General features: G+C 42.2%; 1 protein-coding gene across 2 annotated transcripts in view; it reads right to left on the bottom strand.

Moving 5' to 3' along the window:
* Positions 1–19421, bottom strand: part of gria4b (glutamate receptor, ionotropic, AMPA 4b) — a gene marked incomplete at both ends in the record, with an annotated part of 113263 nt that overhangs the window by 52417 nt on the left and 41425 nt on the right. For both annotated transcript variants that reach the window (XM_083986058.1, XM_083986059.1), the window contains one exon: positions 10930–11169. In XM_083986058.1, coding sequence (XP_083842184.1) covers positions 10930–11169 — 240 coding nt within the window. The remainder of the gene's footprint in view (positions 1–10929; positions 11170–19421) is intronic.

The following is a 19421-nucleotide window of genomic DNA, read 5'->3' as shown; positions in this document are numbered from 1 at the left end:
ATTATGTAAAAATGTGTTATTACCATAATAAGAACATGCTTTCTGAATGCCTTTTGCTTTTCAGTGTAACAGCCCCTGAATATGTTAAATTGAGGCTGATATTGTCCTGGCTGAGACATAGAACATTGGGCAAAACACACTGCTCATAATTGCTGGTTGAAATAGCGAACTGGCTTCAGTTGACACAACACGCCTGGCAAGACAAACTATTTCCCATTGTACGGGAACTGCACTCATGCAAACTCCTCTAAAGCTTTTATTCTTTTCCAACCGGATCCTGGCTTTTGGTCCAGTCGGGGAAACAGGCTCATTTCCATGAGTTGGATGTGTCACTCGACTTAGAGGGGTGGAGGGTGGTGTTGGGAGGGTGCGCTCTCTGTGTATAAAGAAGATGAGTGTCAGAGAGGAAACTAGGGAGCTGTGAGGGCGGCTGTTCTCCAGCAGGAACAGATGTCCCCCTTAAACGGCCCCTCCTGGTGGCCATCACAATCTGGCAACCCGTCTCCCTTTGCTCCCAATTAGTGGATTAACCTGTGCACTGGCAACCCAGCTCCCTCTCCACCTCCTCGATCCCCTCCCCAGCCCCTTGCTCCCCATTAGAGGGCTGCCGGTGCCAGGAGGGACTGCTGGTTGAGGCGACGCACAAATGGGAAACACTCACACACACACACAGTGTACATACTCACACATGCATGTTCTGCCTCATGTCAGGATGCCTTCAGTTACTCCTGAAGGAAGAAGCCAGACTTCTCCATATGGTGAAGACTCTAGTCCACAAATACTTTCATTTCCTGCTCTGCAAGAGCAAGTGATTTTACATGTGTAGCAAATTATATTTAACTAAAGCCAAGCTCATAATTTAATATCATCAATTAGAGCTACAATTAAAAACTAAGACTACAAACAAAGAGTTCATTCTTTAAAAAAAAAAAGGAGTGAAAGCCCAAACAGAGATCCATCACATCTGACCTGGTTTCTCCTCTGGAATGACTGATATCAGTTCCTAAAAGGCAAAAATCAATATTTCTATTGTCTCTAGACTTTGGACCAACTTGTCAATGAAGCTAAGGATTTCTTCCCCCAGGAGAAAAGCAAAAAGACCTAAGAGTAAAGTGACTAGGCCTTCTTTCAACACATTCAGTGTCTTCGGCTCTCCAGGTGTGAACATGCTTTATTTTCTTATCTTAACATTTACTTTGCAATGTTTGCATCTTCCTGCCCAGGGACCACAGTCTGATACCGGACTGCTACCTAAATCTGATTCAAAGTGTCTCTTCTTATTGCTTGAGAATAAGCTTTAAGCTTTTGCACATAGTCCCTGACAAACACAACATAATGAAAAGGGCGGACTGTGTGCAGGGTGTGCAGGCTCGGCTCAGAACGACTCCCTGTGGTAGCTGCAGCTACTTTGCAGCTATTGACTCTATTGACTGAAGCTGTTTCAGCTACAAATGAGCAGCTGTTACAGCTCATTGTAAGTGTGTTGCGGTTTGCAACCATACTTTTTTGTCATTACAGCGGTGTCCTGCTATCCTTTTGGTTTTGCTTTGAACCTATAGCAGATTATACATTTTTTATCCCAGGCTGCGGAGTAATACTTTAACGTGAGGAGCCTCAGTGATGCTTTTTAAACTCAAAAATTATATTAACAATATATTCTGTATCACGTAGCTACGTCCTCTGCAGATATTATTATTCAATCTGTCAAGCTGCTCATTCTTGTGGAGAAATTAATCTGTTTACAATAATGGCAGCGGAAGATTTGTCACTTGGAATCGTTCAGTAAATTTTGAAAAGATTGTTCTGAACAAAAGCATTTCCAAACGACATTATGTGTGGACTCAGAAACAATGACTGTCACTGACAGCTGTTATTAGCGTCTGCTACGTAGTGTATGCTAATGCTGACGCTAAAACTTCTGATTTGGTTGAAATGTGCCGTCTTTAGCTGACATTTAATGTTTCCATCTGATTTATTGAAACTTGTAAAAGGCTCTTGTAGTGTGTGTGTGATGGCAAGATACACTTTTTAATGCAAAAAGCAGCAGCGTGGCGCTTGTATTTAAGATCAGAGCTAACGGTTGACCTATAGCATTATACAAGATATATGTAAAGGAAGGTATATCATTGAAGGCAGTCAATGGGAAATAAATAAAGCAAGTAAATACAGTAAGTACCAGTAAGTAAGCTTTATTTCTATAGTACTTTCAAAGATAAAATCACAAAGTGCTTAATAAAAGTGCAAGCATGCATGAAAATAGATGTAAAAAGCAAGTAATTAGTAGTAAAAGTAGTAATTTAAGAAAACTGTATAAAAAATAGAATACAAATAATGATTCATATCTAATTAACATGTTATTATATACATTGTATTGTAAAAAAAAAAAAAAAAAAAAAAAGTGCCATGGTTTGACACATCACACTAGCTGATGCAAGTTACTGTATTAGACTTACTGTGTAAATCCCTGACCAAAATTAAAACTGATCAAACCACTAACATGTGACCAAAACATACAGAGCAGCTCCCTCAGTCAGCAAACTCCTCTGCATCATGTCCCACATGTGAAATAGAGACTGGGAGCTTCACCCACACTGTTTGTGATCTTATCACCAAATTCAAAAAACCTGGAGTTTCAACGTGTCAATGTTGGATCACAGATAAGGAGCCATGTTTAGTAACTGGGACAGAGTCACACATGAACACATCTGACACGTATCTCACACACACAAAAAACAGCTTTTATCTTAAAATCTGGGATCTCTTCGTAATTGTGTGTGTGTGTGTGTGTGTGTGTGTGTGTGTGTGTGTGTGTGTGTGTGTGTGTGTGTGTGTGTGTGTGTGTGTGTGTGTGTGTGTGTGTGTGTGTGTGTATATGTGTGTGTGTGTCATCAGTTGTTTCCCATTGCAAAACTATTCTGGTCTCAGACTTTCAGTCTTTAGGACCAGCCACAATGAAACCAGTTATATTACTAGATGATCAGTGTGTGTTCCACATGTGTTTTCTTAACTGAACTTAATTGAGTTGGATTGAATTTAGTTTTTGGTATCTGTTTTTGAATTGACCCCCCCCATCCCATAATATATAATGTATATGCAATGTACTACTGTATATGTATAAGAATACACCAAAGCATAAACTATACCAAAATCAGCACTCAGAAATCATTCTGTCCTTCCAGATGCAAATTAGCAGCTGTAGTAATTTGCTCATGCAGTAAGTAACAACAATGACATTGATATTCCATCATGTCCTATTGTGCCGCCCGGTCCACACAGTGTACGGACAGGAAGCTGCAGCGGCGGCTGCCGAGGCAAGCAAACTGTGCAGAGGGGCCAGCTGATTACCAGCTGATAAATGTGTAGCCCCGGGGCTGTATGTGGAGCAGCAGCCAGCCGCAATGAGCATCAGCGTCAAAGACACCGCCCAGGGGCCAGGGTGCAGACTGACGCTAAAGCATGTTGTGCTGATTGGAGCAGAGCCGGACACTAGATGGAAGCAGCTGCAGCATGTGGAGAGGGAAGCGAGTGCACATCTGGCCTCATGTGTGTAGTTTCTGCCTCTGCTTTATCTTTCTCTCCCTGTTGTCCCGTCTTAACTCTCCACTGTGATGCACACTGTCAGTGTCTGACTGCTGAGCCTCCACTGCTCCCTTTCCTTTCACCTCTTCCTCTCCAGAGAGCACACAGAGAGACTTATGCTTTTAAAAAGAGCCATTCATCATGGCCTGTACACACGGCTACTACTAGTCCATCTGCTGGAGAGAGATCATGTTTCCTGTTCTTATTTCCACTTCCTCTTTTGACTCCCCTCTTCATTTTTCATGGTCTCATTTCTTTTTCTCATTTTCTCTCCTTTTGTTTCCTCCTCATCTGGTTTTCTTCCTTTTCTCTCGTTTATTCTCTACCTTATTTTCTCCACTCCTTCCATTCCCTCTCTTCTCCTCTTGTTTCCCTCTCCTTTTTCCTAACACTCTCCTTGCCCACCCCTCTGTCTCATCTCCTGGGTTCATTTTGTCATTCAGTATAATTGTATTCCGCTTTTCCCCTCCTCTCCTTTGATTCTTTCTTTTAAAACTTTCCTGGATTCTTTTTTTTATTTTAATCTATAACCTTTTACTACTTCTTTCCTCTGTGTGAGCGTGTGCATGTATTTATGAGAAAGGCTAATGGGAAAAGCATGCACTATAACCACACAGACACACAGGCCTGCATGCACGTACGCACACACACAGCTATAGTATCCAGCCCCTTGTATCGCTGTTGTTTTGATGCAGGGAATCAGACTGGCGCTCATTGACTGAGCTCAGCCATGCGTGGGCTGATTCTACATTATAGTCAATACTGGATGAATGCCTGGTCCTGTGTGTGAAAAAAATCCTCAGGCTAAAGTGCTGCAGCCTGCACCCAAAAGCCTTCTGAAAGGCAGTGCTGTCGTACACACGTACACACACACACACACACACACACACACACACACACACACACACACACACACACACACACACACACACACACACACACACACACACACACACACACACACACACACACACACACACACACACACACACACACACACACACACACACACACACACACACACACACTTTAACAAAGACAGAACACCTCACGACAATATTTAAGTGCTTAAAATATGTAAGTCTACCTCTTCTGACTGAGTCCACTCCTACCCACCTGGGGCCTTAGTTCATTGAGTAATAGTAATTTGTCATTTATCATTTTCCTCTCTAGCCCATTGGAGGATGAGGGCTTCATGGGCTAGGCCTGTCACAGTTATTACATAATTGCCTGATCGCAATTATTTGAGCTGCCGGCAACTATCATAATCGTTAAAATGGTTTCCATATATCTAAAAACAGCTGGATAAAACTAACATAATTCCATCACTATTCCCTTGCAGTTTTCGACCGTTTGAGGTTTGGCTGGTCCTCTTTTAATGACATCATCATGTTGCGCCCCCTTCTTCTTCTGCTCTGGTTAAATGACATATGAGTGGCGCGCCATTCTAATATTCGACGAGCACATTTCGATGAGCATCTATTGACATATTGACAAAAATGTAATTTATTATTGCCAATAAATGGCTGATTAGATTACTGGTGGTACTGGTTACTCCTACAGTAAATAGGTGTGCACGTTAACAGTTCTTATTACTTAATTTCAAAGGCAATTAGTAAGATTACTAGTTACAGTAGGCTAGCTACTAGTTACACCATCCCCTAAAAATAAATAAATCGGCTAAAAAAAACAAAAAAAACACTAGTAGGACAGCGGAGCAGGTCGACACTGTGTTGGTTATTATTGGTTGATGGGCTGGGGGCCGGTCCAATTGACTGGCGGGCCCGCAGGCCGCTAGTTGAATAGCCTTATACTATTATATGGTCAGATATTGTGATTGTGATATGTGATCACAAATTCAGTGAGAATGGTCATTTCTGCTTTTCATTTTGACTCGATGACTTGACAAGACTGATGATGTGATTTTTCTTGGGTTCTGCCCAAAGAAACGTCTTAGAATATAATTTGCTGTCCAGGGCATCTCACAACACTTACAGTGCTAACAATGCACAACAATGTTGTGACACATTTTACCTTTATCAAAAAATTGCAGCTCTTTCGGATATTGCACTTGGCCATATTGCAATTTCAATTTCACTGTGATTCATTGTGCAGCCCTAGTCTGGGCCAACATTTGTTTTCATGCTATGCCAGGTAGCAGAGCAGATATCAAGCTGGTAGGGAGTTGAGTTGGACAAAATGTGGAGGATGAGAGTAAAAAAAACTCACAAGGTTACTAATTCATGAAAATGAATCAACTACTGTGAATGTGTTTAACTGTATGAATGTATTCCCCTGGAAAATGACTTTCAATGCAAAACTGACAGCCAGAGTTTCCTCTGTTAGCAAGACAGCAGCTTCCACAGAAGCACTACAACACCAGCAATCAGTCAGTTAAAGAAGAGCAGCTTCCCCATTTCAGCACCATGGACAGAGCTCTCAGAGGGGAGCTGCTCATACAATAAAAGGAGATTAACGAATCCAGGAAGACACAGTTCAGCAATATTTTAACACTGAACAGGTAACGTTACGTGAGAACTTAGGCTCAACTGGATGTACCACATAAACATTGATGGGATCCCATTCACTTCAATGACATACAGGGAGAGAGATGTACTCACTTGAAGTCACTGTTCACTCTGCACAGAAATATTGATTGTTTACACCCTTACTCCTATACCTGCAGTGTTGAATAATACAAGGAGAAGAGATGCAAGCAAGGCTACAGGGCAGTGTAAGTAGAGAGATGCTCAAATTCTCTTCTACGTTGCTCTGTTTATAATGTAGGTTTAATATATATCGGCTAAGTTTACTTTACTTTAATCATGAAAATTGTTTTTTTTTTCTTAGAATAGCCATAGCCACCTGAGAAGTCTTACAGGACAGAAATCAAACCATAAAACATTTTCTGGCCAAAAATACAGCTATAAAATAATTGCTGAATCCTCGTATGTCTTTTTTACGTGATTTCTTTAATTTTTGCACTAAATAGTCAATGGGTATCTATAAAGTATCAATAAGTATTGGTATTGACAAGCAGCTTCTGTGTCAAAACAGTTAACATAGGGTTATCCGTTTTTCAACTTTGCTACCCATTGCTATCTCTATATCCAGTCTTCTATTTTCCTGCACATTAATTTTACCATTGTGTGTGCACTGCCTCATGTAACACAACTGTTTAAACCTTTCTCCATGAAGGTACAGTAGGAGACCTCTAGGATGTCAGATACAAACTTCACATAGAGCTTGGCACTGTGATTACTTTTTCAGCAATGTTCAGTTTCTCTTTTTGCAAAGAGGAAAAACAATATCCTGTTAGTCACTGTTCCAGACAGACAAACTAAAGCCTGCTGCGCTAACTTCCAACAGATCATTAGAGATTGAAATGTTCTTCCTTTTCCCGGTATTTGAAATTTCAGATAAAAAGTGACAGCCCAGTCTCTCAGACACAGAAACACAGAGCAGACTAAAGGGCAACTCACGCTGACATAGTTTTCAAAAGATTCTCTGAAGAGTTTTAGACATCCATCAGTCATCTGTCTCACAGAACAGACAATATTCTTGTGTTTCTACAAATGTATCGACTCGACAGGCTTCCATGCGTCACCTCCCAAAACACCATCACCTCTGTTTATCGGCATTTGATTTCTGTTGCTCCTGGTTTTCTAATGTTGGGAAGATGTTTTTGAGAGACTATAACCACTGACAGATCAACGGAATAACAATGAGTATCTTGAGAGAATGGCTCAGGCAAAGGACCGGGATACACTAGGTAGTAAATGTCAATGACAGTCAAGGGGCTGGAGGAATGGGAAGGTTCAGTATGCTTTAACAAGAGCTGGATGGTTATGGCCAGATGACTTGGGCGTCCCTGCTCAGCAGTGGTGAGGACTTAGTGACAGTGGTTGGAGTAGAGACAAACTATGAACAGGGTGTTGGGGGATCTGCGGGGAATCCAGTCTGCAACTTACAGGACTCAAAGAGCACATTGCAGGTTAGAACCCCCCTTACATCAGTGGTTAGAAAAATATTTTAGAGTCTCAGAGGGTCGGTGGCGCACTTTGGACCAATAGCATATTAGTCAGTGGCGGATAATGTTTTGGCTCATCACTTAATATCTAGAATGATCAATAAAGGTCACCAGTTTCAGGACAGAGTCACAGTTGGATTGGTTTTGGGATTTGTATGCTGGAAAATAAATCCAAACATTTCTACAACTACGCAGCAGACAGGTGAAGAGTTTTTTTTTGTTTCTTGTGTTCAAACTGTCAGTACTCATTCCTCTTTATGTCCACCAACCTTGTTTGTTTGTCAGCAGGATTTTGCAATAAGTTCTGGACTGATTCGTTCAATTTTGACGAACGTTTTGACGTTCATGTTGGTCAACAGCCAGTTTATGTCTATTTGTCTCATCTTCATAGACATGATATCTCAGCTACGCTTTGATGGAACGTCTTCAAACATTCACTAGGACTCAGTGAGGATGAAGTGCTTAGATTTTGGTATTGAAAGGTTAAAGTTCAAATGGGCAGAGAATAGATGCCCCCAAAACCTTTTGAATGCAATATCTCAATAACACATGGAACACAAGAAACATTTACAAATTCGGCACAAATGTTGTCTTGGACTCAAAGACAAACTAGATTTTGGTGGTTAAAGGTAACGCTCATATCACAAAGTATGGATTTGACCTTACTGAACATAGTATCTTACCTAGACTAAAGGAAGGACTGATTTTGGATTTAGTATTAATTCTGGACTTTGGTTGCTAAGGGCTAAAGCTCAAAGTCATAGTGACCTTGGATCACTTACTCCAGACTTTGAACAGCAATTATGACAAAATGTCACATCAGTGTTCCACATCTTATATTCTCTATGATTCTAACGCATATAAAATCTTCCAAAGAATTATTACAATCTGTTTCAAATCAAAAGGGCAGAGGTCTTTACATATCACAACAAGCTGAATCCATCACCAGCCTATTTGCACTGCAGCTCAGTCTTACGGGAGAAGCTGCTGCGTATTTTATTTTTTTTTTTTTTGGGGGGGGGGAACTTCATCAGATACAAGTAGGTTTTGTTGAAAGGGGAGGAGGTTTTTTATGCAGTCAAGCATGTACAACCTGAGATAAGAGAGAAAGAGGCAGGGAATGAGTTGTTCTGAATGGACGCCATGCTGATACGGCGCTACCTCGTCGCCCCCTATACACCCAATCTGCTCAGACATTCAGTGCAGTTCCCACGGCAGGAGAGAAAGAACGAAAACCCATGGCTACCTTCTGGAAAATGTATGAAAGTGAGATGTGGAGATGTGATCCAAGCAGTAGCCCATATCCATTCTGTCTTGTAATGGAAATGTGGCATGGGAGTGGGGGGAGTTGAATAGGTACAAACCTACTGCCTGAGTGTGTGTGTGGTGAGAGAGAGGGGAAGAAAAAGAAGAAAAGGGGGAGGATAAGAAAATGTAGAGAAAAATCTGAGAGGGACATATAGAAAGAGCCTGAGAGAGCAAAATAAAGGTGAGACAAATACTGTACACAGTCCTCATCCTCAGGTGGGGAATGGAGCCAGAGAAAGAGAGATGGATGGAGAGAGAGAGGTCCAACAATATCCACCAGACTTGTAACAGCGGCTACACTGCAAGATTGATTACTTGCAGGCCTCAAGACATGTTGTGGATAAAAAACCATTATTTTACAAGCACATCCCTTCACACCTCCGTGTTTGCCATGTAGGGGGCAAAATCGGAGCAAATGTGACTGAGAACGTCTTGGATGAACTGTTTAGCTTCCTCATAGAGATCTGATGGAGGCGTTGTAGCCTCTTTAGAGAGGGAGCTCAAAATTCAGCTAATTGTCAAATCTGAAAAAACAAAAATCAGACATCTTTTGTTCGTCTAATAAGTGCATGTTACACAAGAAAACAGACTGCCAACCCACAAAAATCAAGTGCATCTGATATGACAAAGACCGTATGATTCTTCGGTAACACTTTACTTGAATAGGTATTCATAAGATTGACATAAAACTGTCATAACCATGACATAACAGCTGTCATAAACATCAATGAATACTTATGACAGCTGTTGTTAAGTGTCATTCGGTAAGTTATGTCACTTTTGATGCAAAGTTGACATTATTTGAGATGTCCTTGTTATGAGAACTTGACATAATTTGTAAAGTTTGGCAGTTAGGTCTGCTATGACAGTTTAGATTGTCTTTATGTCAAGTTGTCCGAACAAAAACATCAAACAATGTCAACTTTGCATTAAAAGTGACATAACTTACCGAATGACACTTAAAGCAGATATCAGCTTCACGGCCGTTTCGGCTAATGCTGCGTTCAAGGCAGGCTTTTGAAACCGTAAGTTACAGCTTCAAGTCACAACTACGACTTGGTAGCGTTCCAGGTAACCCGTAGCTCGTGTTTTTACCATCCTGTTGTCTGTGAAAGTTCCCTATAACGGCCACTCGTAACTTCCGACCCGTGAACTCGTACCAGATCGAACTGGTATGACTTCACAGGAAGGAAAAACACAAAGTACGAGTTTCTTTGAACGCACCATGAGTTAGCAGCCCCCGCCCTTGTCAGGCATCAATTGGTCCTCGTGCTACGTCACCACATTCACGCGCATCCCTTGGCTGCACACACAGCCCTTCATGCCGTTCTCTCTCCTCATTGGATAACACTTGTATCCCACAAGGAAAATTTTCTCCTCGGGTTACAGCAGAGCAGAGTGACGGAGAGACTCGTGTTTAGGCTGAAATACTTCATGTAAGTGATTGCTGACGGAAAATAGGACTATTTAGGACTTATATTAACAAAAACATTCCACTGATATCTGCTTTAACGACAGCTGTCATAAGTATTCATTGATGTTTATGACAGCTGTTATGTCACTCTTATGAATACCTATTCAAGTAAAGTGTTACCGATTCTTCCTTCATCCTCAGGAGCAACAGAGTTTGGGTGTTGAACAATCGACTCCAGATGAAGGAGGTCAGGGTGGATGGATGAGCCAAACAAAAAGTCTGACTTAAACATGGGAGATTTTCCTAATTACTCTCAACTTTGGCCTCTTTTAATCATCCATGCCAATTCCCCTACCTAACCAAATGTTTATTATTGTGACAATCTTAACAAAGTAGGAATTTTAGCCCCCAACCACAATGTTTGCTAACCTTAACTAAGCTGTCTGAATCTAACCAAACCTTTCAGAGTTTTAAAGGTTTTAGATAAGATACACGGAGTGCCCTCACATTCTGGCACTGCTTCCCTGCTGAGCACATCTTCATCTTCTACATAACCTCCTGACATGAAAAAAACTCAATCCTCATCCTCATCACTCACCCCGGTCGGTGTCGTACAGGAAGACGAACTTGTTCCAGTCGTAGTGGTCGAGGAGGGACAGGAGCGCGCCCCGGATGGATGGCCGGAGCTGCAGGGTGAACTGGCTCTCGCCCTCGGTGGGGAAGCTGGGCGTGATGAGGGAGATGTGCAGGGCGCTGCAGAAGGACGTCAACGTGTGGACCGAGCGCTTGTCGTACAGGCCAAAGATGGCGAAGACACCGCGGGAGTACTGGGAGCAAACTGCAAGAGAAAATAACAATGTCATTATTTATTGTATTAACTCCTTTTTCCTTCTCTGCACCTTCCACTAGCAGTGACAGCCATCTTGTCTATTGTTAAAATATGTAGGCCTATGTGTTTATGTACACTGTATATTACTGCAGCTTTTAACCAAACACATTTATAAAATATTTTTCTTATTTTTTTTCTCATTATTTTTTGTCTTCTTCGTGGTCCATTGTTCTAAAATCAAGCTTCCGCACGTTGATACAAGGACATTGTCAGGCAGTGAATCACTACACTTATCTTTTATTAAGCACATTTCTCCAGTGATAATTTCATTGTGTTGGAGAAAAACAACAGTGCACACAAATGAGGGCTCATCTCCTGAGAAACACATTTTGTAAATGATACACATCTGGGCTCGCTGCCAGGAAACAAGGCCCGGCACACAGGAAGTGATGTTTCCATTTCACTTCAGATAAATAGTAGAAGAAGCGGGTGGTTAATACTGTATGAGCAGTGACAGGAATCACATTTGAGCGATGCACCTGAACAGATGATGAAGAGAGAGAGAGAGGGGGGGGGGAAAAAAGAAAGAAAGAACGCTTGCTGTTTTGAATGACAATGGCACGCTGGGAAACGCGGTGCAAAAATCACCACAGCAATGAGCGTTTAGCAACGAGACCGGAGACAACGAAACAAACCATTATCCCACTGATTACCACTTTAAATCCTTTCAAGAGAACCGCTGAATGCAGTAAACAGAGATCAAACCTAAACGCATCTGTTTCCACTGACGCTTTCATCTCAAAAGCTGCTCTTTTTCCCCATTTAAACAGCAGCAACACTGAATCATTCCCCTTTCTGTAGTGTAGCTACGTTCCTGGCGACGTATTCCCCGTCAACAAAACGCATTGTGTTCACGCCGCGCTGCTTCGCGACATCAAAACAGCGCCAACTGAACCTGCATCTACTGCGTTTTATTGGTCATACTTTGAATTAAAGGGAAACTTTTCATTTGCATAAAGTCTACACAGGCTGCGCTGTGCACACATGCAGTGTGTCCTGCTTAAGGAGATCTCCTCATTATAGAAAGGCTTGGCTGTCTACAAGAGCCGTGCTATAATTGCCCACTTTTTACACACACACAAAGAAACAACAACAACAGAGGAAGGAAGATAATGAGCAACCTCTGCCAGTTTCCGGGTACGGGGAGAATCAGAGTGAGTGGCAAACTGAGGGAAAAGCTCAAGATGTTCCTGTTGTTAAAGGAAAATGGGGGTGGGGAAGTAAACAAGGCCGCTGCTTTACTGACAAACCCATTGTTTCCATGCAGAGTGCAGTGCTCCACTGTAGACAGAGAGAGAGGGAGAGAGGGAGAGAGGGAGAGTCTGCGTCTTTTCTGATCTGCCTGCAGCTTCCTCCCTCAGTGAGACAAACAAGACTACAGTGAGCGGGCGAGAAAGCCACGCTTCTTCTGCTGTACACACAATTAAAGTACACAGAGGTGCTGGGAACCTGCACCATCTGGAATAAATGAATTTAAAGAAAGAAAAAAAATGATGGGGAAGTCCAAACTGTGCTGCAGTGAGGGGCTTGTTGTAACATCACATCTGAAGTTTGCTCCGCGACTCGAGTGTTGGATGGAAACGTGACGTAACTATGAATATTCTGCCTTCGTGGAGCCAGAGAATTGTAATTGACTAGGAAACGGCTGTGTGATATTACAGGTACGGCCACACCTGCTCCCTGAAGACCAACACAGAGATCGGCATTTACTGTAAGTGTGTTTGTGTGTGTGTCCATATTGAAGGATGAAGGCTCTGGGGAGGGGTATAGTCGTGGTAGAGAGAGTATCCGCTCAACCAAGAAAGGAGTCCAGAGGTTGGAAAATCCACAAAGCCCACTGATGTCCCCTCAAGGGATGGGATGACATCAATACACGCACAAGCACACACACATTTCCCAGAACCCCACACCCTGTGTGTAGACGCTACACTTCCATTACGCAGAGAGAGACTTTGACTACTAAAACGTTCCTGGTGTGATATCCAAACCTCGACAGTTTTGTTCAAACTTTGTCTCCCCCTGCTGTGTTTGTCTCTAATTACTGCCTGTTGTCACAGCACCAGGGTTCAGGCCCGGTGTGCATGTTTACGATGGCAAAACAGCAAAAACAAAAACAAAAGCAACCACCTCTATGAATAAAAGTTCATTTCAGCTCCTGCCCCTGTACCATATAAAGCCACTAGCTCGTATAACGACACGCCGCCGCAGCGCGCTGGATGTTGAGTGACTTTGCGGACACATCTGCCGGGTAAATACCCATCTGCTGCCGCTCTCGCCCGGAGTCAGTCAGGTAAATAGGACCAATACACCAGCAGCAGAGACTCTGATTATCATAATGTTGCCGCAATTCATCTCGAGCACACTCACATTGGTGGTCACATTTACAGAAAGCGCTCTGTAGGACAAAAGGACAAAACCGACAGTACCAACCAATTGCAACGACACAATTCATAACAAAGTCAGACAGGATGAAATTCCTGTGAGATCAGAAGAGACTTTATACTAGATTTTCTAATGTTATCTTTCCTAATTTTCCCCCTGTACCCTGCCATGTGTATTTATTCAGGAATAAATATATTTCTGCAAGTGGTGCATTTAGAGGCTGTCCATAGTGTTTAAAAGCCACAGGGAGCATAAATGCAGGAAACAGCGTGAATGACACTTTTGCCTTCAATTGCAGGTACAGGTTTATAGGAGGCTGTTCTTTTGTGGTTGAAAGCTTATAGTTACTTATTCATTTTCTGAGAATGTTTATTTAGTCCTGTTTGTAATGTGAGTGTAGCATATATCACGCAGTCTTGATTCATCTTTTCAGTCTGGACTTCTTCCAGGGAAGGCACAGAGAGAGCAAATAGAGACTCTGTGAAAGCTGTGAATGTTCCTTTACAACTTGGATTCGTAGAAAGTGTTGTGTTTGTCCAGGCTCACAGTATAAATACGGCCTCAAAGTTCCTTGGTGCGGAATTAAAAGAAAAAATCTTCTGTCCACAAAAACATGGGCATAAGGTTCATAGACCATGAGGCAGCTGTCCGATTGGACGCCTTATAGCTGCAGCATCTCCATAAGGTTCATTACTATGTATGTTCGGTCCAACTCCGATCATAACAAAGGATTGGTTCAAGGTCACATCCGCACACTCAGAAGCTGCCAATGAGACTGTTCTGCCCAGAGAAGCTCTGGCAGAGTGGACGGCACAGTAGTGGAAGTACAGTTGATGCCAAATGGCCAATGATGAGTGTTTCTGTTTCATCCAAACAGACTGGAGAAGGAATCCATCTACCTCCAGATAACTGGTACCCAATGACAGACATAAGAATTTCCATTCAGCCCCTCACCACACACGGACGTAGGAAGAATCTCTTCTCAGCATGCAGGACACACGACGTCTCTGTCAGGCTGCATATTTTTCTTCTTATTCTTAATGCGGCGCACCACACGAACGTCCCCGAGCAAAGACACAGAACGTCACTTTGCAGCAGAGGCCAGGTGAGTGTCAGATGTTACCTGACAGGCAGATACAAACACTGCTGTGCCGAGAAGTCAGATGTGAAGCACATGACCACCTGAGGCACAGAGAGACATTCAAACATTCACATCTTTTTACAAAATAAAAGCCTGGGCAGTGGGCAGCCAATCCTGGGTATCAACCACAGGAAATAAGTTTAAAATATGCCATGATCACACACACTTTTGGTGCCATTTAAATGTAATTGACATGGTAAAAACAAGTGAACAGTCAGCATTGTTACCATGATGCACTATTGAGTATTTAAGATTACATTTCTCCTGAACTCTGCAGAGCTTGTTGTTTGCAGTCTAATTAACTTGAGTGATTTAGTGCAGTCTCCTAAACCGTGTTCCTATACTCGCAGCACCTGACTGGAGTCAGTAAGTGGCGATGTGGAGAGCGCAGCGTGGGAACGCTCATGCTTAAGATCCCGATATTTCCCAGGAGTCACCTGGGATCAATGCTGTGTCTTAAAGTTGTCAGTTGACCAGAAACACGTCGCTAAATCAAAGTAAATGTTTAGTGGTACGCGCTGGATCGATTGGCCAGTGTTTCTGAGGATATTTGGAAATTTAACAGTCTAATGTGATAATATCTACATCGACTTTGTTGTTTTGTTTGAGCACGACATCACTGACATTGAACTTTCACGTGTCTTGACTCGTCTATTTCTAGAATAATCTAGTCAAATGCTTTTACACAGTGATTCAGCGATGATGTGACAGACACGTCCCGTCATCAGCTGAATCTAAAGGTCTGGACTTGCCGAGACCTTGGACTGATAGGCTTCAGACTGATGGAAGTCTGGAGCGAGACCCAACTGTCAGTTCCACCATTCGTCAAGACCGCAGAAGGGCAGATACAGACTTTATGACTTTCAGAGCCTCCGTCAGATGCAGACTCCATAAGACAGTCTGTGTCAATTCATTTAATGCAAGAGGTGATACGACGCCAAGTCCAAATTAAACTGTTCGCTGGAATGGACGAAGCCTAGGTTTCTCCAAAATATTATAGGGAATTAAAGCAATTAAGTCAGCGAGGTCGTGGTGTTGTTCTTCACACTGAATTCAGCAGGTGTCGGCACTGTGATAGACCAGCAACTCATAACTAATGGATGGATGGATGAATGGATGAACGGATGGATAGATAGTCTGTGTTGTGAGTCTGGTTAGGCAGACTGCATAGGAAAACATGAAATATATAATTAAACATGTGCAACTGACTGGATCTAATGGTAAAAAATATGCTTTTAAATATTTAACTGTGTGTATATAATTCATTCACTAGTTAGACTACCCCGCTATCTAATGCTGATGTTTGTAGCTTGGAGCGGGAAAATGGCGACGACTCCTTTTGATGTCGTAGGAAAGAAAAACGCAAAAAGGAAAATTTTTCACAAAAATGTCAAAGTGTCTCGTCCTCAGCCTGAGATGTGACATTTGCCACATATGTTTGGAGACACACAGCTTCACGCAGAGAATCCCGAGCAGGAAGGCTGCGGCGCAAACAGACAGCACAGGCCAATAGTGGCAATCCATCAGAGTCAAGCTTTATCAAAGAGAGTTTGCTCTGTATGACCTAGTCGTGATGTGACAGCAGTAGTACTGACAGTGAGTGGGCGGCCACTAGTGACAGGCTGGCCTCCTGGACTGGTCCATTTAGTCCCACACCAGCAGTGACCCTGAAACAGCATCCGCTGGCCTCACACTCCACTGCACAAACAGGTCACAGCACACACACACTCACTGCAGCTCATTCTGATCAATGGGCCAGACTTTTCTGCGTGTGACACACTAACAGAGCAATGCAACCGAGGCTCTCCTGTCATTTTACATAACACTTGTCTGAAATCAACTCGCAGCACTTTGAGCACAAAAACAAACCCCTGTGAGAGTGAATTTGGCTGAAGTGCATCTTCTCCCTGAATCATGTGAAACTCAAGAGCGCCGAGGTTATCGGAGCCGTGCTAAGCTAAGCTATACGCTAAGGTAAGATAAGCTTTCCTAATCTGGTGCTATTGACCAGCAGGACTTTGGGGAGGCTAAACTGCCTTGTCATCAGTGCTCTGTGTAAATCAGTGGACGGTTGGACACGGTCTAGTGCCAGTGACACACTTTTCCCTCGGTCCCCCAGGTGTCAGGCCTCACCCACAGCACAGGGCGGTTTGATGATGACTGCCCCCGACCTCTGCCGCGTCAATATATCGATCTCAGCTGCACAGAACAAACCTCCATTATTTACCACTTGTTTTAGAAGCAAGAGCATCCACAGCGCTCACTGCCGGGGGAGCCGCTCCACTGGACTCTGAGTTATGGGAGATTCTTCTGCATCTCGCGTCACTTTCCTGTAACACAACCTGTTTTAAATCAGGGAAAGGTGGTGGAGCAGTGAATGACGGACAACGGCCCCATGTGTTCAGCTCGCACACAGCCTAGTTTTATCACATCAGAAGACAGTGCAATTGTGTTTTCAAAAAAAAATTGTATTGTATAATTGTATTTGTTTACAGGAAATAGCTAAGAACACGGTAACTCCCTTGTTTATAAGAATCTTACTGTTTTCTGAGGACAGGAAATGGATACAGGGAGCTGTTTTATTCTGGGGTTTTTGTGACTTTGTGGACTGAATAATGAGGAGTTTTATTTTCTCAGTTATTAAAGAAATGTATTCAACTTAACAGAACTCCCATATATATATACTAAATTAGGTTTTAAGTTTAGGTTAATATGTTGTTGTTGTTGAGACTTATTGAGTGCATGAATTAAATTGACGCATAGTGATGTAGCTGTTGTCAATGAAGTATTTTCGATAAATAATAAAAACAATAAGAAGAAGAAGATGAATTTTACTGCTATCTATTATATTGTTTCATCTCATCTTATTTTCATTTGGTATTTTCACTTATTCCCCTGAGCATGGGAAACTTTGACAGCAGACTGGGCTAATAGAAAGGCTTCATACTTTGAAGAGTTACAACGTAGTTCCACAAATGAAGTGAAGTGGCGTTGACACCAACTGTTTAAACTCATGGGTAATCCTACCAACAGCGTAGTTTCTTAAAATAGTGAGGCTTCAAAGTGACAAAAGAACATTTCTTTTCAACACAAGCGAATCAAGTGTTGAAAACCTTTCAAGTGTGAACTGGTTGCTGGAATTACTGTGACAAGCCATTTATGACAGTATTTTCTATCATCAGCAGCTCTTTAAGGACGATTGTAGTGAGACGTCTTCATCGACTCCCCAAAGAAGCGAGCGACATGAGTGGAGGTCTTTTATGAAAAGGCATGGAGTGGACAAGAATGAAGCCCCCTTTGTGTCCGTAATAGTTTCAGTGAAGTAAAAATCAATACGGGCATCTTGTCTGAGCAGTCCGGATGAAAAGAAACCATCACTATTTTGCAGACGGTACACAGAGCTCACGCCGGGCAGGCAGCCATTTTAAACAGGATCACAGCGGCAACAATCGCTCAATCCCCTCAGTCTCTGCCCGACACCTCCATTGACACAGCTACTGTCAGACACAATACAGTGGCTTCATTGAGCTTACCATTCGTTTATTTAAAGGCTTAATTACTTGGTTGAATGGGCGCTCATTGTGTCAGCTGGACAACAGACAGGTCAAAGTAGAGAATCAACATCACTACAGCCGAGTCACAACAGTAAAACTGCCTCATAAGAGGCGCCGCTGAATTATGGCAGTTAAAGCTACTAACTTGCACTCTTATTACCTTTCAACTAGGGCTGTCAAATGACTCAATAACACACCAACATTAGCAGCAATTCAGTAAATCAACCTGTCCAAAAAGAAACACCTATGGCCATTTGGAAATCAATGAGAAACTATTTTCCGACAGTTTTTGTTTTTAGCCACGGGGCCAATAAAGTTAGGCAGGTTATCAGTCCACCACTGCTCCTGACTAAAACATTACATCACTACTATTGGATACACTGACACTCATTATTTCAAGAAAATCGGTCACAGCCCATAATTTAAATATAGCCGAATACTTCCATCAACAAAAAAACATCATTATCAGCCTCAGCTTTGTTTTAGTGCCAATTAGAAAACTGTTGCACAAATGGGGACATACGCAATATATGCTCATTATAAAATAAAAGTTTACCTTCTGTGAAGACAGAGTATTTCCTGTTATCAGAAAGTATACAAATTCTATATAAAACACATGTATCCCATGATGATAGTATCAGTATTCAAAATAAAAGTCTTCTTTACTAAAACAATGTGAGATGGTAGTCTGGTTTGCACCTACAGTATATACAGTATATTATATGCTTTATATGGTCAGTTGTTTTACAATTTGGCACAAATATTACCTTCAGGATTAATTTAGTTCTGTGTTCTTTATAATGTTCTGTTCATTACATAGAGCAACCACGACACATTATGACACTAATCTGTACAGTGATGACGATTACAGACATTACCTGTTGAACATCAATATGTAACATTCTCATTATAAGCATATACACGTCAGCAGTTTTCTGTCTGTGTGCCTCATCACTGTGGCTAATGTGACAGACACAACAGCATGACTGACTTCCTACAGCCTGTGAGTCATCGCTGGTTTGAAATCCTACACGGAAGCACCGAAATCAAAGCTGCAAAACCCACTGAATTTGTCATGTTGTTGGTGTAAAATGTTTCTAATCTGCGTCTCTTTGTTCCTTCAA

Source organism: Trachurus trachurus, assembly GCF_905171665.1.
Source record: "Trachurus trachurus genome assembly, chromosome: 14".
In the NCBI taxonomy this organism is placed as follows: Eukaryota; Metazoa; Chordata; class Actinopteri; order Carangiformes; family Carangidae; genus Trachurus; species Trachurus trachurus.
Note: the sequence above shows the minus strand (reverse complement) of the source record. Positions and strands in the feature narration are given on the sequence as shown.